General features: G+C 47.0%; 1 protein-coding gene across 1 annotated transcript in view; it reads left to right on the plus strand.

The window, feature by feature from the left end:
• Positions 1–565: 565 nt before the first annotated feature.
• Positions 566–23672, plus strand: part of EGLN1 (egl-9 family hypoxia inducible factor 1) — a 43410-nt gene continuing 20303 nt past the window's right edge. The window contains exon 1 of the mRNA XM_044306652.1: positions 566–1441. Coding sequence (XP_044162587.1) covers positions 686–1441 — 756 coding nt within the window. The 5' untranslated portion in view covers positions 566–685. The remainder of the gene's footprint in view (positions 1442–23672) is intronic.

Raw genomic sequence — 23672 nt, forward strand, 5'->3', positions numbered from 1 at the left:
CCACATTACAAACTACATTGATATACAGACCCTTCCCGGACTCGTCCCCTACTGCTCCGGACTCGTCCCCTACTGCTCCGGACTCGTCCCCTACTGCTCCGGACTCGTCCCCTACTGCTCCGGACTCTCCCCTCCCGCTCCGGACTCTCCCCTCCCACTCCGGACTCTCCCCTCCTGCTCCGGACTCTCTCCTCCTGCTCCGGACTCTCCCCTCCTGCTCCGGACTCTCCCCTCCTGCTCCGGACTCTCCCCTCCTGCTCCGGACTCTCCTCTGCTCCGGACTCCTCTCCTGCGCTCCTGACTCTCCTCTGCTCCGGACTCTCCCCTCCTGCTCCTCCGGACTCTCCCCTCCTGCTCCTCCGGACTCTCCCCTCCTGCTCCTACTGACTCTCTCCTGCTCCAGACTCCTCTCCTGCCTCTCCCCTCCTGCTCCCGCTCTTGTCCTGCATCTCGCAGAGCCAGGTAAGGGGCGGGAAGAAGCAGTCACATGATCGCATGACGTCATGCACCCAGAGAAGCCAATACGTTCTACTCCTTCCTCCCTCACAGGGCAGCCCCTCCCCCTCCTCCTTCCACAAGCCGCTGCAGCCAGCGCTTCCCACGTTAGGTCATGTGACCACGAAGGAGCATTTGACCCGTGACGTGAGAATCCTCCCTGTAACAACTCCATTCTAGCAGCTACATTATGGCTGGCGGTGGCGACCAGGGCTGCCAAGGGAGCAGTCAGAGCGAACGAGACCGCCAGTACTGTGAGCTGTGCGGCAAGATGGAGGACTTGTTACGCTGCGGACGTTGTCGCAGTTCTTTTTACTGCAGTAAGGAGCACCAGCGGCAGGACTGGAAGAAGCACAAGCTGGTGTGCCAGGGAGCAGCCCCGGGCACTGAGGCAAAAGCTGCGGGGTCCAAGAAAGATGCCCCTCAGGAGCAGACCGAGTCCACCCCGAAGGGGGCTGCCCTGAAGTGCCCACATTCCAAGCAGCTGGAGGTGGTGGTTGGAGGGGAGACCCTGAGGGCCATCAATGAAGAAGACTATACCCAGAAGTCTGGGGAGGCGTGTGCTGCTGGCAGGAGAGGAGAAGAGGGGCAGGAGAGACCCAACCGCCACAACAAGCCCCTCTTACAGAAGCTGGCCCTGGAGTACATCATCCCCTGCATGAATAAGCATGGCATCTGCGTGCTGGACGACTTCTTAGGCCAGGAGATTGGCGAGAGGATAGTGGGGGAGGTGAAAGCCTTGCACAGTACGGGACGTTTTACTGACGGACAGCTAGTCAGCCAAAAGAGCGACTCCACCAAGAACATCCGGGGGGACCAGATCACTTGGGTGGAGGGCAAGGAGTCGGGATGTAAGGCCATCGGCCACCTGATGAACAGCATGGACGACCTGATACGTCACTGTGGTACCAAGCTGGGCAACTTCAAGATCAACGGGAGAACGAAGGTGAGATACGTCCCAGCGTCAAAGCCTAACGCAACGGAGATGATGTACTTAAGGGAGGGTTCACGTCGCGTTTTTCACTTCCGTTTATCGTAAGCAAAAAAAAGTATACGTTACACTGCTGCCTCAGACTGATACCATACACCTCCGTTCACCGTAGAGTTCCAAAGTTAAAAAATCAACAACAAAAAACGTATGCCTCAGGCTGATGCCGTACAGTGGACGCCGTTCACCATAGATTTCCATCGTAAAAAAAAGTATGTTTTTTACAATTTTTTATCGGACGGTGCAGCATACAAGAACGTGCTGTGCTGCGGTTATTTTACTAACATATATGTCAAATGGAGGCTTAAAACGTGATGTGAACCCACCCTAAAATGTTAGGCCTGATGCGGTATAACGAGTGCAATCGACTGCCGCGCTCACAGGTAACGGGGCCCGGCACTGTCACTTTACCTCATGCCGGGCCTCATCAGAGCTCTCAATTCGGCTCCATCACATGCGGTACAGCATCTATCAGGACACAGCGCTGCCCTACTAGAACTATTCACATGAAATGGGTGGGCAGAGCCCAACTAACATCGCGGTTCTGCCCACCCGCTTTGGGAAGCGCTGAGGCCTGATAGATGCTGGAGTGCATGTGATGCAGGTGACGGGGCCCGGCATGAAGTACAGTGACAGTGCCGGGCCTTGTTTCATGTGAGTGAAGACTGGTGGCAGTGGGGGCACACTACCAGTGGCAGTGAAAGGGGACAATGGCAGTGGAAGGGGAACCTTACCGGTGGCAGTGAAAGGGGAACTTTACCGGTGACAGTGGAAGGGGAACCTTACCGATGGCAGTGAAAGGGGAACCTTACCGGTGGCAGTGAAAGGGGGACCCTACCGGTGGCAGTGAAAGGGGGACCCTACCGGTGGCAGTGAAAGGGGAACCTTACCGGTGGCAGTGAAAGGGGAACCTTACCGGTGGCAGTGGAAGGGGAGCCTTACCGGTGGCAGTGGAAGGGGAGCCTTACCGGTGGCAGTGGAAGGGGAGCCTTACCGGTGGCAGTGCAAGGGGAGCCTTACCGGTGGCAGTGCAAGGGGAGCCTTACCGGTGGCAGTGCAAGGGGAGCCTTACCGGTGGCAGTGCAAGGGGAGCCTCACCGGTGGCAGTGCAAGGGGAGCCTCACCGGTGGCAGTGCAAGGGGAGCCTCACCGGTGGCAGTGCAAGGGGAGCCTCACCGGTGGCAGTGCAAGGGGAGCCTCACCGGTGGCAGTGCAAGGGGAGCCTCACCGGTGGCAGTGCAAGGGGAGCCTCACCGGTGGCAGTGCAAGGGGAGCCTCACCGGTGGCAGTGCAAGGGGAGCCTCACCGGTGGCAGTGGAAGGGGAACCTTCCCGGTGGCAGTGGAAGGGGAACCTTACCGGTGACAGTGGAAGGGGAACCTTACCGGTGGCAGTGAAAGGGGGACCTTACCGGTGGCAGTGAAAGGGGGACCCTACCGGTGGCAGTGAAAGGGGGACCCTACCGGTGGCAGTGAAAGGGGAACCTTACCGGTGGCAGTGAAAGGGGGACCCTACCGGTGGCAGTGAAAGGGGAACCTTACCGGTGGCAGTGAAAGGGGAACCTTACCGGTGGCAGTGAAAGGGGAACCTTACCGGTGGCAGTGAAAGGGGAGCCTCACCGGTGGCAGTGAAAGGGGAGCCTCACCGGTGGCAGTGCAAGGGGAGCCTCACCGGTGGCAGTGCAAGGGGAGCCTCACCGGTGGCAGTGCAAGGGGAGCCTCACCGGTGGCAGTGCAAGGGGAGCCTCACCGGTGGCAGTGCAAGGGGAGCCTCACCGGTGGCAGTGCAAGGGGAGCCTCACCGGTGGCAGTGCAAGGGGAGCCTCACCGGTGGCAGTGCAAGGGGAGCCTCACCGGTGGCAGTGCAAGGGGAGCCTCACCGGTGGCAGTGCAAGGGGAGCCTCACCGGTGGCAGTGCAAGGGGAGCCTCACCGGTGGCAGTGCAAGGGGAGCCTCACCGGTGGCAGTGCAAGGGGAGCCTCACCGGTGGCAGTGCAAGGGGAGCCTCACCGGTGGCAGTGCAAGGGGAGCCTCACCGGTGGCAGTGCAAGGGGAGCCTCACCGGTGGCAGTGCAAGGGGAGCCTCACCGGTGGCAGTGCAAGGGGAGCCTCACCGGTGGCAGTGCAAGGGGAGCCTCACCGGTGGCAGTGCAAGGGGAGCCTCACCGGTGGCAGTGCAAGGGGAGCCTCACCGGTGGCAGTGCAAGGGGAGCCTCACCGGTGGCAGTGCAAGGGGAGCCTCACCGGTGGCAGTGCAAGGGGAGCCTCACCGGTGGCAGTGCAAGGGGAGCCTCACCGGTGGCAGTGCAAGGGGAGCCTCACCGGTGGCAGTGCAAGGGGAGCCTCACCGGTGGCAGTGCAAGGGGAACCTTCCCGGTGGCAGTGGAAGGGGAACCTTCCCGGTGGCAGTGGAACCTTCCCGGTGGCAGTGGAACCTTCCCGGTGGCAGTGGAAGGGCACTATAGGTACATTAGTGGGGATATTATTATTACCAGAGACCAGGGGTATAGCGATCGCGGTCACAGAGGGTGCGATCGGGCACTGCATGGTGGGGGCCCCTGATCCAAAGTTTGCCCTGGGGAACTATAGAACTCTAGTTACGCCACTGAGTACTAGATGTATACTGGAAAGGAGCTATACAGTGGTAAAGACGGCGTACGCTTAGACTGTCTAGGCCTGCAGCAGATTTCTCACGGTCTCAGGCTGGATGAGAGGTCTGGTGCAGGGAGAGACACTCTTCTCTGACTCTACCGCAACTGTTACTTTCAAACAGGTTTTTACACCACATTTCTGCCAAATGTTTTGTGAAAAATTTCGCCCCTTAGTGCCCCTTCCAGTGCAGCTCCATCCACTATTCACAAGCCCCATGCCTTCTGGAAATTATCATAAAAAAAGTTGAGAAACCTTAGATGTCACTTTTTTAGACTTTTTTGATGTAACATTAGTAAATATGGGCCAGTCTGCTCAGTAAAGCCTCATTCACACGTCAGTGTTCGGTCAGTGATTTCCATCAGTGATTGTGAGCCATAACCAGGTGTGTCTCTAAACACAGAACAGGTGCAGACTAGGGATGAGCGAATCGACTTCGGATGCTTTATCCAAAGTCGATTCGCATAAAACTTTGTTGTAATACTGTACGGAGCTCCCGCACCGTACAGTATTAGAAGGAATTGGCTCCGATCAGCTCCGTACAGTATTACATGCGAATCGATTCGCTCATCCCTAGTGCAGACCTTTCCTTTATATCATATGTCTGAGGAGGCTCCAATCCCGGTCACTGATCGAAAAGCACTGAACAAACACTGAGGTATGAATGAGTCTTAAAGAGGACCTTTCACAGGTCCTGCCGTTACAATTTTATTACCTGGCAGTGTTGGGCATTTTTTTATTTTTTTTCAGATGCGCTGCTTTGTTTCTCCCCCCCCCCCCCCCCCCCCCCTTCTATTCACTTTTGCCGCCTTGTATGCTAATTAGTAGCATCGGTGCAGGGAGGAGGGGGTGGTGGCATTTCTCAGGGGGCGTCTCCTTCCTGGCTATGACACTCTCCACTGTGATTGGCTGCTTACAGCCGTGGAGAAGGAGGCGCCCCTTGAGAAACAAGGCTGTCTCCTCCTCCCTGCACCGATGTGACTAATTAGCATACAGGAGGCACAGCAGGGGAACAGAGCAGCACATCTACTAGTAATGCCCTACACTGCCAGGTAATAATATTGTATCGTCAGGACTAGTGACAGGTCCTCTTTAAGCCTTCAAACTAAATTTGCAAAGGAGTTATCCAAGACTATAAAAATACTCCCCCATATGCCGGGGGCCCCTCACACTGAATAAACTTAGCCGACTCCCCGCACCGCCGCTGCAGCTTCTCCCCGTGCACGGGTGAAAACATACAGTGTCGGGGGGAGCAGCCAATGTCTGACAGGGACGAGTCTCCCTAGCATCACGGGTGACGCTAGGGAGGCTCGTCCCCGCCTGCCATTGGCTGCTCCTCCCGACACCAGATGCGGCGGTGCGGGGAGCCAGGTAAGTATATTCAGTGTGAGGAGCCTACCCGGTCTCATTTATGTGCCAAAATCTAAACCTGGTCATGACGTACAGAAGCTATTTCATGGGTAGTATCACCAAAGGTATTCTAGTAATCAAATATACCAGTCTAATACATCACAGACCACAGTGACGGTTGGTTGGCACCCCCTCTTTGTTACTTTGGCCTGTATGGTTACCTTTTGTACATGGGTGCATTTAGTGGTTTCTTTCATAAAGGGGTCGTCTGGATTCAGAGCTGAACCTGGACATATCCCCATCTTCACCCCTCCGGCCCCTCTGAGATGAGCATTGGAGCATTTCAACATCACCGGTTCTTATGGGTGGGCTTTAGTGCCGTTTTACAGGCTAGGGCAGTGCTAATGCCTGCCCATTAGAGCTCGCTGACCTCACCGGCAGCACTGCTGGGCTGAAGCCTCCACCTAGCAGTGTAAAAATGTAAACCAACAGCCCTTGCCCTGAGCAATCCAGCGTAGCCTTGCTACAATGCTCAACTTGGGAGGGGTGAAGATGGGGGTATGTCTGGGTTCAGAGCTGAACCCCTTTAAAGGGGTTATTCTGGAATAGATGATGATGATTTATCCTCAGGATCGGTCCTCATTTTCACATCAGCGGGGGTCCTAGTCCCAGCACCCCCGCCGATCAGCTGTTTCAGGGAGCCTCTAATCCCCACAGCTTTCCAAGGACAGCGCCATACATCCGTATAGTGGCAGTACTTGGTACTGCAGCTCAGCCCCATTGACTTGAATAGGGTTGAACCGAAACTAGGCCACGTGACCGATGTACAGTGATGTCATTGACCTAGGAAGAAGCTGCAGCAATCAAGGCCTCTTCTAACAGCTGATCGGCGGGGCCTAGGTGCAGATCTGATACTGATGACCCATCCTGAGCATAAGTCATAAATATCTTTTCCTGGAGAACCCCTTTAACAGTTTGAGATGCTGTATAGTGATTTTACAGGTGGACTTTAGATTCTTACTGGGGTTGCAGCACCTCTTTTGTCCTGTGTTTAGCACTTGTACTACATTTATGCCTATATCTTTTATGTGACTCTATTTGGGGGCTAAAATACATTTTGTAAGACTACCCCTATGTACCCCCTATACTTCATGTTTACATTTTTGGATATATATATTTTTTTATTTGTTTGCCAATTGCCATAAATATTATTTATGCTGCTTTTGTATGGGGCCTTATTGAGTATACATATGTTGTATTTGGGGAATAATGGAAAATGAAAGTGAAACCCACCGTATATCATTAGATGCAAGACCTGGATCTGAAAATATTCTGATGATAAACCCCATTTCCATTATGCCCCATTTTCCAGTGATTTTAGTTGCTATGGTAACAGTCGAGGACATATATATTTATAAATGCACTCAAATGTTGCACTTGAAATTGGAAAATGGTACCCAGTAGAAACAAGGTTAATGTGACAATGTTAAAGGGGTTGTCTGCTTTTGTTATATTGATGACCCGTATTTAGGATAGGTCATCAATATCAGTTGGACCGCTGCTGATCAGCTGTTTGAAGAGAAAGCACCTACCTTCCCTTCAAACAGCTGATCGGCTGGGGTGCTTGGAAATGGACCTCCGCCGATCAGATATTGACGACCTATCCTGATTCCTGAGGATAGGTCATCAATAGAAGAAAGTGGACCCCTTTAATGAGAGTCTGTCAGCAGTTTTGACCCTGAAAAACTGCTGACAGTGCTAGGTAGGTACTGTGGCAAGCTGGATAAACATACATCTGTTGCTGCTTTACATATCATCAGGTGGACATACTGCGGATTTTCTACATTGGAATTGCTTGCAGAAAATCTATACTTTATCTCATAAAAGACTGGAGAATTTCTGCAACGGAATCCACATATAACATTTTTATTTTAAGGGGTTGTCCTGGTTCAGAGCTGAACCCGGACATATCCCATATTCACCCCTACGGCCCCCCTGATATGTATCGGAGTATTTCATGCTCCGATGCTCTTCTTTGCCCTGCGCTGAATCGCACAGGTCAGAGGCATTTTATGGAGAGTATCCAGAGTATCTCCTATCACTGATCTGTGAAAAATCACGGGCGAAACAAACGCCATGCGTGTTGTCTGTGGCTTTTCACAAACCCATAGACTTCAATGGGTGTAGTTGATCTGCATCACCAACCAAAATCAAACATGTCTTCGTGGTTTTACCACTGATTGCTGATGTTTAAAGGGGTGGTCTACTTTCTTGGTTAGTGTTGACCAATGTGTTTGTAAGATGATTATATGGCACCTATTATTATAGCCTTTGTTGAACTTTGGTGCCATTTTCTATATTTCATAAGTTCTGCTTCCTTGTTTACAAATTATTTTGTGATGTCCACACAGAGGTCCTGTCCATAAGATGCCCACTGATGGAAGGTCATGTGACCAGGACAGTCGCCTCCATGTCATGCCCCATCCATTCAAATACACTGCACTGCTTCTGAATGGTGGAGACATCACATGGAGGTGATTTGCCTGGTCACATGATCCTCCATCAGAGGCATCTGGGGGACAGGACCTCTGTGTGGACAAGGGGGCATACCTTATAAAATATAGAAAATGGTGCAGAGTTTAAAGGGAACCTGTCACCGGGATTTTATGTATAGAGCTCAGGACATGGGTTGCTAGATGGCCGCTAGCACATCCGCAATATCCAGTCCCCATAGCTCTGTGTGCTTTTATTGTGTAAAAAAAAACGATTTGATAAATATGCAAATTAACCTGAGAGGAGTCCTGTCCCTGACTCATCTCACATACAGGACTCATCTCAGGTAATTTGCATATGTATCAAATCGTTTTTTTGACACAATAAAAGCACACAGAGCTATGGGGACTGGATATTGCGGATGCGCTAGCGGCCATCTAGCAACCCATGTCCTCAGCTCTATACACAAAATCCAGGTGACAGGTTCCCTTTAAACAAAGGCAATATTAGTAAGTGCCATATGATCATCTCACAGATACATTGGTCAGCAGTAACCAGAAAGTGGTCCACCCCTTTTAAATCGGTGGGTTTATGTGCTGTCCGTGATTCACTGACATGTGAATAAGGCCGCAGACTCTGCATGTAATATAGTTTCTATGGCTGGGGAAAAACAAAAGGCACGTCCATCCAGCTCAGCCCATTATCCCAAGAGGAAGGCAATCAACCTGATGGGGCAGAAGACAACTTAGGGAAAAAATAAGAAAGATTCCTTCTAGACTCCAATCTGGCAATCAGAGAAACTCCCCGGATCATTGACCTGTCTCCGTAAATCCAGTAAACATCATAACGTGTTTTAGTGAACTCCCCATCACCACCTCCTCAGGCAGAGAGTTCCATAGTCTCACTGCTCTTACTGTAAAGAATCCTCTTCTATGTTGATGTAGAAGCTTTCTATCCTCTAAAGGTAAAGGATTGTCCTGTTGTTGCGGTCCCTATATCGGGCGGCTTTTGATGTACGTATAGATTATTAGATCTCTTCTCCAATGTTCAGAGAGTAGTAGCGCCCCGCGCAGCGCCCCTCCAGTAGTAACGTCCCGCACAGGGCCCCTCCAGTAGTAACGTCCCGCACAGCGCCCCTCCAGTAGTAATGTCCTGCACAGCGCCCCTCCAGTAGTAACCTACCCCACAGCGCCCCTCCAGTAGTAACCTACCCCACAGCGCCCCTCCAGTAGTAACGTCCCCTACAGCGCCCCTCCAGTAGTAACCTACACCACAGCGCCCCTCCAGTAGTAACCTACACCACAGCTCCCCTCCAGTAGTAACGTCCCCCACAGCGCCCCTCCAGTAGTCTCTCTCATAGTACTCCCATTGAGTAATGCCCCCAAAGTGCCCATTCATTATTATGTCCCCAATGCTATCCTTCCTGTTAGTAAAGTTCCCCAAGTCGGCAGTGGAAAAAAACACAATACTCACTTGTATCCCACGTTCGTTGACGTTCACGATGCATGCTGCATCCTCTTCTGGTCTATGGACTGGGATGAAGAGACGCAGGCAGGCAAAGGGAAGCACATTGCTTTGTTGTGTCCCAGCGCAGGCAGACGCGATTACTTCACCACACAGGCCTGCGCGGGTATTTAATACCTCATAGGCTTCAGGTCTTCTAAGCCTGAAGCCTATGAGGGTGATCTGCCGCGGGTCAGAGAACATTTAGAACATTTCCTGTGCCCCGCCGCAGTATTCAACTGCACAGGTGCAGTGGTGGATCTAGTCACAAATAGCAACAAGACTAAAAAGTCTTGTAGCCATTTGTAAATTCTAAGTAGCATTGGCGACCATTTTGGTCATCATCTGGAGCATTGTGGCACGCCCGTCTGCTTGTTTCCTTCTTCCTGTAAAGGTCCCAGATAATCGGCAGCACATTTACACTGCCAGATGATCTGTGGGATTCTCGTCTGTGTAAAGGGCCCTTAAAGGTACACCTTTTTTGCCATTTTTTATTCTTTTTTTTATTGGTCTTTATTAAATATACGAAGCCCTTTTTTCTGTACAGAGCTGAGATGCTCTAGTAGCACTCTTTGGATTTTCTGTCTTTTCCGTCAGACTAGGAGCTGATGAACTCCTTATCTCTGCTCTCTGACCTCCTAAACGCTCATTATAGCTCAGTTCTTATCTCACTGATAAGAATGTGGCTTGAATAAGTGTTTGACCTCTAAGTAGTTTAGAGATGAGGTTTATTAGAAGACTGCACAATGTGAACCAGTCACACAGTTAGAAAAACAGTTAACCGTTTGTGACAGAACGGTTCAATATTTTTAATGAAGGCCAATTGAAAAAAATATTTTTACCAAAAGTAAGTAAAATGCAAAGGTGTACCGTACATAGCCTTTAAATATATATTTTCACTACTCACAAAAAGTTAGGGATATTTAGCTTTTGCGTGAAATTTATGGAAAACATAAAAAGTTCCCGCTCCAGTGATATTATATCATGAAAGTCGGGCATTAAAGAGGAAGCAGCAATGGGGATTTCCTCATCTCAAACAATTTATTAAAACAAAAGCCCACCCCAGTACTGGATATACCCCCACAAAAATGTCACTGTTTCAATGACTTGTCCTGTGGCCTTGAGCATCAATTACAGCTTGACAACGACATCTCCTGCTGTTCACAAGTCGACTTACTTGTCTGCTGAGATATGGCATCCCACTCTTCTTGAAGGGCTGCCCTCAGGTCATTGAGGTTCTGGGGTACAGAGTTACGAGCCTCTACATGGTGACTTAGCCGATCCCATAGGTTTTCAATGGGATTCAGGTCTGGAGAAAGTGCAGGCTTGTCACTGGACCATTCACAGTGTAGGGCAGTTCTGTATGGACTAGACACTCCTGCCCACACTGTAACACCACCACCACCAAAGGCTTGTCTGTTGCTGATGCATAGGGCTCTCCTTGACGTCTCCATGATTTTTGCTCCGCATGAATTTACTTTCATCAGTAAACATCACTGAGGCCGACTGGTCCCTCGTCCAGCGTAGATGCTCCCTGGCCCATGCAGTAAGATGACGCCTGTGTCTGGTGGTGTGGTCAGGTGCCCTTGCAGGTTGTCTAGTATGCAGACCACAGTAATGTAAACGGTTTTGAATGGTCTGATGTGACACTTGGGTGCCTCGCACCTGCCTTAAATGTGCCCGGAGCTGTGTGGCTTTTATCATCCGGTTCCGCAGGGCATTGTTCAGAATGAAGCGGTCATCAGTGGGCAGGGTGGATTTGATTTAAATCAAACTGATTTAAATCACTAGTCAGTAAGGCTTGATTTAAATCATAGTTTTCTACATAAAGACTAATTCTTGCTGGTATAACTTATAATATGCAAGTAGATGAAGATTTTTAGAATAACAACTTTTCATATTAGTTTGATTAGGTTGATTCTGTATTCATAGGTTTGTAGAAGTTAGGATTAAGGTCTTTTTCTCAACTCTGTTCATGTTATAACATTTTTGCTGGATTTTCGGAAGTGTTCTGTTTTTTTTTTTGCGGACTCATTGACTTGAATGGAGCCAAGCACCGTGATTTGCGGACAAGAATAGGACATGTTCTATCTTTTCACGGTACGGAAATACTGAAACGGAATGCACACGGAGACACTTCAGTTTTTTTTTGCTGAACCATTAAATTGAATGGTTCAGTATATGTACCGCATACTGAACTAAAAAAAAAACGTCCAGTATACTGAACGCAAAATACTGTCGTGTGCATGAGCCCTTATTCTACATAATTAAAAAACTAATCTTTATTTCATGATGGAATAACCTTTGGATGGTAATATATTTTCCTCAAAAAGCATTTTATATTAAAAAAAACTTCTTTTTTTTTTAATTTATTTAAAAAAAAAGGACGTCCACTTCTCTGCCTTTCTGTGACTCTTCCAGTCTCTCTGTATCTCTATTACTACAACCTGCGGATATCACTCTGTGACACTCTAAGTTTAGTGGCCACTTCTGTCTGAGAACATCCTGCTTGAAGCCTCACAATGGCCAGGTACTGTCGATCGATCGGTGTCGTCTTGGTCTCATGATGTCAGAACGTGAACAGCATGATGAGGAGGACTGTTTAAATACCAATTCAAATTGAACGAGGAAATTTATTGGGCGATTCATGGATCAGACACCTGTTGTGAATTTTGCTGTTAAGCTCCTTGTTAGAGAACAGCAAGTTGTGCAAAAAGTACTGAAACACTGAACAGTTGGACATGTGCATTCAGAAGATTAGAGAAGGTCATATTAAGTTCACCTGTGAAGGTTAGGCTACTTTCACACTCGCGTTTTGTGCGGATCCGTTCTGAACGGATCCGTTTGTATTATCTTTAACATAGCCAAGACACATCCGTCTTGAACACCATTGAAAGTCAATGGAGGACGGATTTGTTTTCTATTGTGCCATATTGTGTCAGTGAAAACTGATCCGTCCCCATTGACTTACAGTGTGTGCCAGGACGGATCCGTTTGGCTCAGTTTCATCAGACGGACACCAAAACGCTGCAAGCGGAATGGAGACTGAACTGAAGCATTCTGAGCGGATCCTTTTCCATTCAGAATGGACCACTTGTGAGAGCCTTGAACAGATCTCGCAAACGGAAAGCCAAAACGCGAGTGTGAAAGTAGACTTAGGCGTTTTTGCTGGATCCGGCAGGGTTCAGCAAAAACACGTCCGTTACTGAAAATAAAACCATCTGCATCCGTTATGAACGGATCCGGTTGTATTATCTTTAACATAGCCAAGACGGATCCGTCATGAACACCATTGAAGGTCAATGGAGGACGGATCAGTTTTCTATTGTGGCAGAGAAAATTGATCCGTCCCCATTGATTTGCATTGGGGGTCATGACTGATCCATCTTGCTCCGCATCCCAGGAAGGAAAGCAAACTACAACATTTTACGCTTTGCTCTCCGGTATGGGAATGCAACTAAACGGAACGGAATGTATTTTAGACAATGAATGGGGACAAAACTGAAGCGTTTTTTCCATTTCATCCACCATGACGGCTACACATGAGATTGACCCCTTGACCTCTATAGGGGCAGGAACACACAGATAGTTTAAAAGCCCCCACCCACTCTCACCCATCAGTGTTTCCTGTCCCTATGGGGCATCCCACAGAGAGGCCTCCCTAAGGGGAGGTGAAGAGTTTTTTTTAATTTTTCAGGTACCTTTAAGAAATGGGGGTTGTTTTACTTCCTTCCTTCCCCTCTGCCCTCCTGCGGCGGCTGCTAAAGCTGGGCAGAGGAAAATATAGTAGTTGATTCTCGTCCCTGAGAGCGGGGACCTGCTTTCACCCCTTGCTGCATGGTCTTCCTTCCCTTTAGTGAGGACGCAGACCAGAGAAAGAGTGCAGGACGCTGCATGCCGATCGAGAGGCGTGAGCCGCAGTCAGCGCCCAGTTGCCGGCATAGCCGGAGGGGGTGGAGCCAGGGAGCACATGGGGACCGCGCTTGTGACGTCAGACGCCGCTCTTGGAGTAAAAGAGCAGGCGATTCGGTCCATTGCTGTCTCCACTGATTCCTGCTCCTGGAAAAGCTACAGCATGTCAGCTCCTAAAGCCCCTGGAAGCCTCATGGAAAGTGCAGACCCACCTTCGGACGCTCCTTTTGTGAGTTCCCCTGTGGGGAAAAAATCTGCATTTGTGTTCACGCTTTGCTGGTGTAAAATTCTGATACCTGGTTGTTCCTCTTTTTATAGAGAGTGAAAGAATCTAAAGTTAAATCCAAATATGCAAGATGCGCAACTTGTGCAAAAAAACTCCCGGAAAATTATAAAAAGAAACTGCAAATCTTGCATTAGTGAACTTTTAAAGGAATAGCAACCATCTATCCTTATGGAGGTTAAATCTATGATTCAAAATTAAATTAAATCCTCCCTGGCCTCCCTTACGCCAGTTCCTCCTACGCCTCCGGCCAAAAAATCCAGGCGCAGAGCACATGGATGAGGAGGCTTCCATCTCTAGACAAAATATTGATGTATTGTCAGAGGGGGAAATGATTGAAGACGAAAATAAATACTACTTTTCCTCTGAGGAAATGGCAGTAAGGGCTACCATGGGTATTGAATATATCCAAAAAACCCTGTTCAGTACAGGACGAGATGATTGGGGGACTACGTGTGAAAAATTCTAAAGTATTCCCCATTAATGAAAACATTAGGGATATGATACTTAATGAATGGACAGATCCAGAAAGAAGGTTGGGAGCCTCCAAGGACTTTAAAAATAGGCTTTTATTCGACCCGTCTGAAATTAAAATCTTTAACGAGACCCCAAAGATTGATATTCAGGTGGCAAAAGTTGTTAAAAAAAAAACTTCCCTGCCATTTGAGGATTTGTCACGTTACGTGATTCCATGGAACGGAAGGCAGATGCCCTTTTGAGGAAATTCTGGGAGACCTCTATGTTTGGGGTGAAGACAAACATAGTGGCAACTTCTGTGGGCCCTGTATTTTTGGCTCAACAAATTAGAAAACCATTTAAAAAATAAAACTTCTAGAGAGGAAATCTTAAACTCCATCCCCCATCTTGGGTCTGCCACAGCATTTCTGGCTGATGCTTCTGCAGAATCGGTCAGATTCGCTGCTAAAAATGCGGCTCTTGTCAAATTCGGCCAGACGAGCACTATGGATGAAATCCTGGGGAGGTGACAGGACCTTCCAAGGCAAAATTGTGCTCAATTGCCTTTTCAGGAGAATATGTATGTATTTGGGCCCATACTAGATGCAATCTTAGAGAAGGCGGCCGACAAAAAGAAAGGGTTCCCAGAGGAGAATAAAAGGAAACTTTTTCGTCCCTTTAGTTTACAATCTAAATCCTACAGGGGAAAGGGCAAAACGGGACGTTGGAGCTATCAAAAAGGGGGCAAAGGTAGAGGGTTTCTCTTTAATCCCCAAAACAAACAAAATGAAAAACAATGACGCCAGGGTAGGAGGAAGGTTGAGGAAATTTCTGGCCCAGTGGGAGGCAGTAACTCAAAATCCCTGGGCTTTAGACATCGTGAAAAAAGGATAGAATTTTCCTCAAGCCCTCCAAGAAGATTTCAAATCACGTCCCACAGTCAGAACCTTTTATAAAAAATTTGGCAAGGGGTTCTGGATTTAAAGAAAGGTCTAAAGAAATCAATAAACTTACAGGAAATTCAAAATGGAATCCATTTCGTCAATCATCTCCCTAATCACGAAGGGAGCCTATATGACATTGGTTGATCTAAAAGATGCCTACTACCACGTTCCCATCCACGCAAAGTCGCAAAAATATCTCAGATTTGCACTACAAAACGAAGCAGGCATAATCAATCATTTTTAATTCATCGCTCTCCCATTCGGTATTTCGTCAGCCCCAAGGGTGTTCACAAAGCTGGTAGTAGATATGATATCTCCCCTCAAACTAGAAGGGCCACACATTTTTCCATACTTAGACGATTTCCTTATAGTAGGGAACTCAAAGTTGGAAACGACCAGACAGACCGAATATGTGTTGCAAAAAGTCTCAGAATTGGGATGGTTGATAAATATAAAAAAATCTTGCCTAATCCCATTATCAAAAAGGAAGTTCTTAGGGGTAATGCTAGATTGAATATCCCAATCATCATCCCTCCCCCAGAAAAAGATGGAGTCTTTCAGGGAGAAAATAAAGAACTTCCAATCTCAGAAACAGTGCTCTATCAGAGGAGCCATGAGCATCCTGGGACTGATGACATCATGCATTACAGCAGTAGCATGGTGTCAGGCTCACACCAGAGTAACACAATCCTGGGTTCTAGGGAAAAGGAACAAAAAGCAGTCCTCCCTAGACAAGAAGATAAGCATCCCTTACCATGTAAAGTCAGATTTAGGCCCCTTTTCACACGGGCGAGATTTCTGCACGGGTGCAATGCGTGAGGTGAACGCATTGCACCCGCACTGAATCCGGACCCATTCATTTCTATGGGGCTGTTCACATGAGCGGTGATTTTCACGCATCACTTGTGCGTTGCGTGAAAATCGCAGCATGCTCCTCTTTGTGCGTTTTTCACGTAACGCAGGCCCCATAGAAATGAATAGGGTTGCGTGAAAAAATCGCAAGCAAGTGCGGATGCGGTGCGATTTTCACGCACGGTTGCTAGGTGATAGTCGGGATGGGGACCCGATCATTATTATTTTCCCTTATAACATGGTTATAAGGGAAAATAATAGCATTCTGAATACAGAATGCATAGTAAAATAGCGCTGGAGGGGTTAAAAAAAATTTAAAATATTTAACTCGCCTTAATCCACTTGTTCGCGCAGCCGGCATCTCTTCTGTCTTGTTCTGTGAGGAATAGGACCTTTGATGATGTCACTACGTTCATCACATGGTAAGTCACATGATCCATCACCATGAGTGTAGTGACATCATCGAAAGTCCTTTTCCTCACAGATGAAGACAGAAGAGATGCCGGCTGCGCGAACAAGTGGATTAAGGTGAGTTAAATTTTTAATTTTATTTTTTAACCCCTCCAGCCCTATTGTACAATGCATTCTGTATTCAGAATGCTATTATTTTCCCTTATAACCATGTTATAAGGGAAAATAATACAATCTACACAACCTTGTACCCAAACCTGAACTTCTGTGAAGAAGTTCGGGTCTGGGTACCACAGTCAGTTTTTATCACTCGCGTGCAAAATGCATTGCACCCACGCGATAAAAACTGAACAACGGAATGCAATCGCAGTCAAAACTGACTGCAATTGCGTACCTACTCGTGCGGGTTTGCTGCAATGCACCGCAATGCTCGTCTGCAAGGGGCCTTAAACTAGTGGAAGGAAAGGGGGAATCTATCAAAAGGAGTAGCCTGGCTAACAGTGCAAGAAATACAGATCATGACCGATGCAAGCTGTTCCGGATAGGGAGCAAAAGTGGCCTCCTCAAGCTGGCAGGGAAAGTGGTCAGACGAAGTAAGAAACAGATCCTCAAACTACAGAGAGCTACAAGCGGTCTGGGAAACCCTAAAGGTATCTCAAGTCTTGTTACGCAAAAAACATCTAAAAATATTTTCGAACAAAACCACGACTGTCGCCTATTTAAAACATCAAGGAGGCACAAGATCTCCAAGCTTTAAAACTACTAGCGGAAAAAATATTTTTGGGGGCAGAAAGGAACGTCCTTTTCATTACAGCAGTCCATCTCAAGGGATCAGAAAACATAGAGGCAGATTACCTGAGCAGAAGAACATTAGACCCGGGATAATGGTTATTAAATCTAGGAATCTTTCAGAAGATTTCCAAAAAATAGTCTATTCAGTAGGACTATCAGCTGTGTATCCACCTGACTTCTCCACAACGCAACTGATGGTCCCAACCCCATTTATAAGGCAAGAAATCCCACTTATTAAACCTGACAGGGCACACCTGTGAAGTGAAAACCATTTCAGGTGACTACCTCTTGAAGCTCATCAAGAGAATGCCAAGAGTGTGCAAAGCAGTAATCAAAGCAAAAGGTGGCTACTTTGAAGAACCTAGAATATGACATATTTTCAGTTGTTTCACACTTTTTGTTATGTATATAATTCCACATGTGATAATTCATAGTTTTGATGCCTTCAGTGTGAATCTACAATTTTCATAGTCATGAAAATAAAGAAAACTCTTTGAATGAGAAGGTGTGTCCAAACTTTTGGTCTGTACTGTATGTGTATATATATATATATATATATATATATATATATAAAAGGTAGAAAGATGTGGGCAGCACAGCTATCTGTAAAGTACGGTCGGAGTGCCAGCGGCTGTGGGGGCGATCCACCTCCAATGCATAAAAATGGAAAAATTCCACAGCACATCCAAATAGTAAAAGGTAGAAAAACGGCTTTATTCACCAGACACGCATGTCTGGTGAATAAAGCCGTTTTTCTACCTTTTTACTATTTGGATGTGCTGTGGAATTTTTCTATTTTTTTTTATATATATATATATAATTTTCATGCACCCACTTTGGGTAATTTGTAAACACTGATGGGTGAGAGTGGGTGGGGGCTTTAAAACTCTGTGTGTTCCTGCCCCTATAGAGGTCAAGGGGTCAATCTCATGTGTAGCCGTCATGGTGGATTCAAGGAAACAGAATTACCGATAAGGGTCCATTCACAAGTCCGTTTTTTCTTTCCTGATCTGTTCCGTTTTTTGCGGAACAGATCAGGACCAGATCAGGACCCATTCATTTTCAATGGGTCCTGGAAAAAATCGGACAGCACAATGTGTGCTGTCCGTTTCCGTTGTTCCGTTCCGCATGTCCGTTTAAATGTAAAACATGTCCTATTATGTTCCTGAAAAATCGGATCCTGGTACAATGCAAAGTCAATGGATCCGCAAAAAACGGAAGACATTCGGATGTCATTCCGTATGTCTTCCGTTTTTTGCGGAATCCGTTTCTGGAAACACATAGCAAATTTTATTTTATTTTTTTTCAAAGAAATCCAAACAACTTTATTTGATTATTGAATGTATACATGTTTCCGTTTTTTGCGGATCCGCAAAAAACGGATGACATACGGATGACATACGGAAACATTTTCAGGAACAACGGATCCGCAAAAAACGGACTGAAATTCGGATTATAGAAAAATACTGACGTGTGAATGTAGCCTTAGTCTAATTACGTTTTTTCTGGTATTGAGCCCCTATGACGGATCTCAATACCTAAAACGCTACAGTGAAAGTAGCCTTAGAGAGCATTTTAGTTTCATTCAGAAATTTCACCCATGATCCAAATATCCCTACATTTTTTAGAGAATTTTTTTGGGGGTGTGTATATACTGTATATATATATATATATATGCATACACAGAAGGTAGTGTCCGGGCTAATATGGATGCTGCTACTACATCCCTGCAGCCCCTATCAGCCCAATCGGCTCCATGTTGACGGAGGGGAGGTGGCTTTTTTGTGTATAGCATACCAGATAATCAGAGCACAAGAGGGGCATGTACATTAGTGAGAGCCTCTCTGTCCCCCTCTGTGCTGTGGCTTGTTGGGACCTGTGCACTATTATCTGCAGTGTTAATATCCTAAAACTAAAACTGTGTCCTTTGAACTGCTGCAGTGATCATCTAATTGTTCATCTGCAGCAGTTCCAGGATCCCTGATCCCATCCCCTAAAACATAGTTGTATAGTTAATAGGGTTAAAAAAAAGTCATACGACCATCAAGTTCAACCAAAGGGATAGGTGGGGATGTGAATCCCAGAAGGAAGTGAGTCTCAGATTTCTACACGTTTTCATAAGCATTAATGTTTTTTTACTTTTAAGAATTCGTCTAAACCTTTTTTGAAACTGTCCACTGTTCCTGCTGTGACCACGTCCTGAGGAAGTCTATTCCACAGATTCACAGTTCTTACAGTAAAGAAGCTTTGACGCTTCCGGAGACTGAACTTTTTCTTCTCCAGTTGAAGGCAGTGCCCCCTTGTCTTTTGAGCACATTTTACATGGAACAGTATTTTTTTGTATGGCCCATTTATATATTTGAACAGGTTAATCATGTCCCCCCCTTAGATGTCTCTTCTCAAGACTAAATAAATTCAATTCTTAAAAACAAAAATCATAACTAAGACCCTCCATGCCCCTTATCAGTTTAGTCGCTCTCCTCTGTACTTTTCCCAGCTGCAGGGCGTCCTTTTTATGGACTGGTGCCCAGAAATGAGCTGCATATTCCAGATGAGGCCGCACCAACGCTTTGTAAAGTGGTAATATTACATCCCTGCCCCCGCGAGTCCGTGCCTCGTTTAATGCAGGACAATATCCTGGTGGCCTTAGAAGCAGCTGATTGACATTGTGCTGTAATATAATTTACCATCCACAAGGACACCCAGATCCTTCTCTATAAGTGACTCTCCCAGTGCTACATCCCCTAGGACAGGGATGCTCAACCTGCGGCCCTCCAGCTGTTGTAAAACTACAACTCCCATCATGCTCGGCTGTAGGCTGATAGCTGTAGGCTTTCCGGGCATGCTGGGAGTTGTAGTTTTGCAACCGCTGGAGAGCCGCAGGTTGAGCATCCCTGCCCTAGGACATATGAAGAACAGAGATTATTACTACCAAGATGCAGAACTTTACATTTGTCCACATTGAACCTCATTTGCCAAGTTGATGCCCAATCACTCAGAGTGTCCAAGTCAGCTTGTAGTTTATGGACATCTTCCATAGACTGTACAGTACTGCACAGCTTAGTGTCATCTGCAAAAATAGATATGGTGCTATTAATCCCCCTCCTCAATATCATTAATAAATAAATTAAATAATAGAGGGACCAGCACTAAACCTTGGGGTCACCACTTATAACCTGGGACCATTCTGAATAGGAATCATTGACCACAACTCTCTGGACACGGTCCTTCAGCCAGTTTTCAATCCAATTACAAACTATACTTTCCAAGCTTATAGACCTTACTTTACCTATTAAGCATCCCCATCTCTCTCCCCCATCTCTCTCCCCCTTGTGCACTTTCAGCAGACGCTGAGCCATCTATGAACGTTTTTTGGTAGCTCTTTTTTTTCCACCAGCTTTCTTGTGTGCATCCTGCACCCACTGAGCACTGGTCAGTGACATCCATTGCTGATATCTGAGCTCAGTTTTTGGTGCATGCTTGTTTATTTTTTGCGTGTAAAAGAATAAAATAAAAAGAGATAGTAGTTAGGGGTAGATTAACTCCTTAGTGGCCACCCATATGCCTTTTTACAGCGGTCACTTTTTCACGACGGCCCAGTCTAAACGCTGCATGTGTCCCCGTGCAGCGGGGAGCAGGGACTCAGCTCTTGCATGAGAGCCGCGCTTCTGCTCTTACTGCCCGGACCGGCAGGTGGGTTGTTAAACCCTCTACATGCTGCGGCCAATGGCGCCCGCTGAATGTAAAGCGGTGACAGAGGGAGCGGACTCCCTCTGTCTTCCATTGGCACCCACAAAATGCAATCGCCGGGTGCTGATGTGTGTAAAGGCTGGCTGGGGTCTGATAGAGTAAAACATATACATTAAAGGGGTCAGTAAAACATTGACATTAAAGGGGTTTTCCCATCTAAAACAAGGGGGGCATATCCCTAGGATATGTCCCCATTGTCTAATAGGTGCGGGTCTCGCGCCTTCAATAAAAATGGAGTGGGGAAATGAACGGAGGGCGCATGCGCAGCAGCCCTGCATTCATTTCTATGGGGCCGAAAATAGCCGAGTGCTATTATGTGTACCCCACAATGGCGCCATTAAAAAAGATAGACGGAAAAATAAAAAAGTTATAGCTCTTGAAAGACAACGATGAAAAAAGGAAGAAAGACGCTTCGTCGGTAAGGCCCAAAACAGGCTGGTCATTAAGGGGTTAAAATGTATTACAGCCTCCTCATTAGTAAAAACATGATACACTTTGCACATGTTAAATCATACACATTTACACACCCAAATAAAAAATAATAATTTCAGCTGATGAGGCATACACTATCATTGCCTCTGATACGGCCAGTAAAGGCGAACGGTATCCCACATTCTTCTTGTCCTCCTACTTCTCATCAGGCCTCCCAGAACAACAGCTGAGGCGGCCTCCCCCCAGAGTGATCCGTTATGGACCCCCTTCCCTGAGGATTATCAGCCGCAAGTTCCTAAGGTTGTGGTTCTCTCAGAAATCCAGGCCGACACTGCGGCTGAACAGAAAGTTTTCCCCAACCTGTCACTTTGATATTTATCACACGATTGTGGATGTTAAAGCGAACCCGTCATCCACTTTATGCTGACCTCACTGAGGGCAGCATAAAATAGTGACAGAAATGCTGATGTCAGCGGTGTGTCACTCATGAGCTAAAAGTAAGTGGTTGCCGAGAACCAGCATCATAATCATTGCAGCCCAGGCCTTGAAAAGAGTCAAATCTACCTGAGAAGAGTCCGGCTTATTCATAATCTGCTCTCCCGCCTATCTTCTGCTGATGGTTGGCCGTTCTCTCCTAGACAGAAAGGGAGAAAACTAGGTAGAAGACTGTCAGTCATCAGCAGGTGGGCAGGACTTCATGAATAACCAGGACTCTTCTCAGGTGGCCGGGACTCTTTTCCAGGCCCAGTCTGCAATGATTGTGATGTTGGTTCTCGGCAGCCGCTTACTTTTAACTTATAAATGACAGACCGCTGAAATCATCTCGACTGTCTCTACTTTATTCTGCCGTTAGTGTGGGCAGCACAAAGTTGATGACGGGTTCCCTTTAACAGGTTGGCTCGTAACCTCACTTTTTGAATCCTGATCCTGTGGATGATGATCCTATTCCTCCTCCTGATCCACGTCCAACCTCCTCAATGTTGAATACGGCCTCTTTTTCCTTCCAGGAACTCATGAGCTTAGCTTTTATGCAACAATCACATTCTACCCAAGGGGACACTCATAATGATGATTTTTTCGCATTACTTCGTTACCCATAATGGTGACTTTTATCCTATCCAGTCACGTTTTCCCTGCGCTGGATCGATTTCAGGAATTGGTGGAACGCGATTTGTTTGCTTTGAACACTGCGGTTCACTCGTTTAATGTGAACAACCCCAAATTCTGCCCCCCCCCCCCCCCATGGCTTATATCTATATGGCGTGGTGGGAGCATCACCATTTATTTTCACAGAGCAATCCATGGGGAACATGTTTGGTGTGGTACGGTCGTTATATCGACGACCTGCTTTTTGTATGGTCGGGCAATCGGACGCCCGTGCCCCTCTTTGCGGAATTCCTCAATAGAAATAGTCGTTGTCTCTAATTTTCTGTTAGTTGTGATGCTTCCACCATTTAATTTTTGGATCTTTCCCTTGTGGGTGACACTAGCGCATCTGCAGTTGTCACCCACACTTTTCGTAAGGAAACTGCTGGCAACACCAGCCTTTTGGCTACTTTATGCCACCCCTTCTCATGTGGTTCACAATATACCTAAAGGAGAGCTCATTCGAGCCAGGCGAAATTGCTCAGATAATAATGCTTTTTTGAGGGAAATGGATGTTGTTGCCAGCAGACTTTCCTTGCGAAAATATCCCAGTTGGTCATTAGAACAAGCCAAGAGGTGTGTGCTCAAGAAATCTCGGGCTGATCTGGTCTTTCCTAAAACGAATTTATTACAAAATAAAGTTACATGCGGGAGAAGAGAGGAGTCAGTTCCGATTTTCGTCACTAATTACAGTTTGGAATACTCTCGCATACGCCAAATAGTAGGGAAACACTTGTCTGTTCTTAGCTATGATGAGCAGTGGACGGACATTGCTCGCTCCGGGGTGAGATGCATTGCCCGCCGTGCGCCTACTCTTGCACAAAAAATCAGTCCCAGTATGTTTTCTGATGGTGGTCGCGGTCAGCCCCATGGTTGGGACACAACGGCAGTTATAAATGTGGACATCGGACCTGCACATGTTGCAGGTTTTTACAGATGGGATGTCGCATTTTTTCTATTGCGAACCAACAATCTTATGAATTAAAACAATATATCAACCGCAACACTAGTTTTGTGGTGTATTGTATGACCTGCTCCTTGTGTCATCTCCAGTATGTTGGATGTACCACGAATAGCTTGAAGGTCAGAATCCGTAAACATCTCTCTGACATTCCACATGTTAAAACCAGAAATGAGTTTACATTATGCGGCTGTCCATGGAGGAGACACTTTGGGTTTTCAGGTTCAGGGTTTGGAAAGGGTTAATCCCCCCCCCAG

Source organism: Bufo gargarizans, chromosome 9 (genome assembly GCF_014858855.1).
Source record: "Bufo gargarizans isolate SCDJY-AF-19 chromosome 9, ASM1485885v1, whole genome shotgun sequence".
NCBI lineage: Eukaryota > Metazoa > Chordata > Amphibia > Anura > Bufonidae > Bufo > Bufo gargarizans.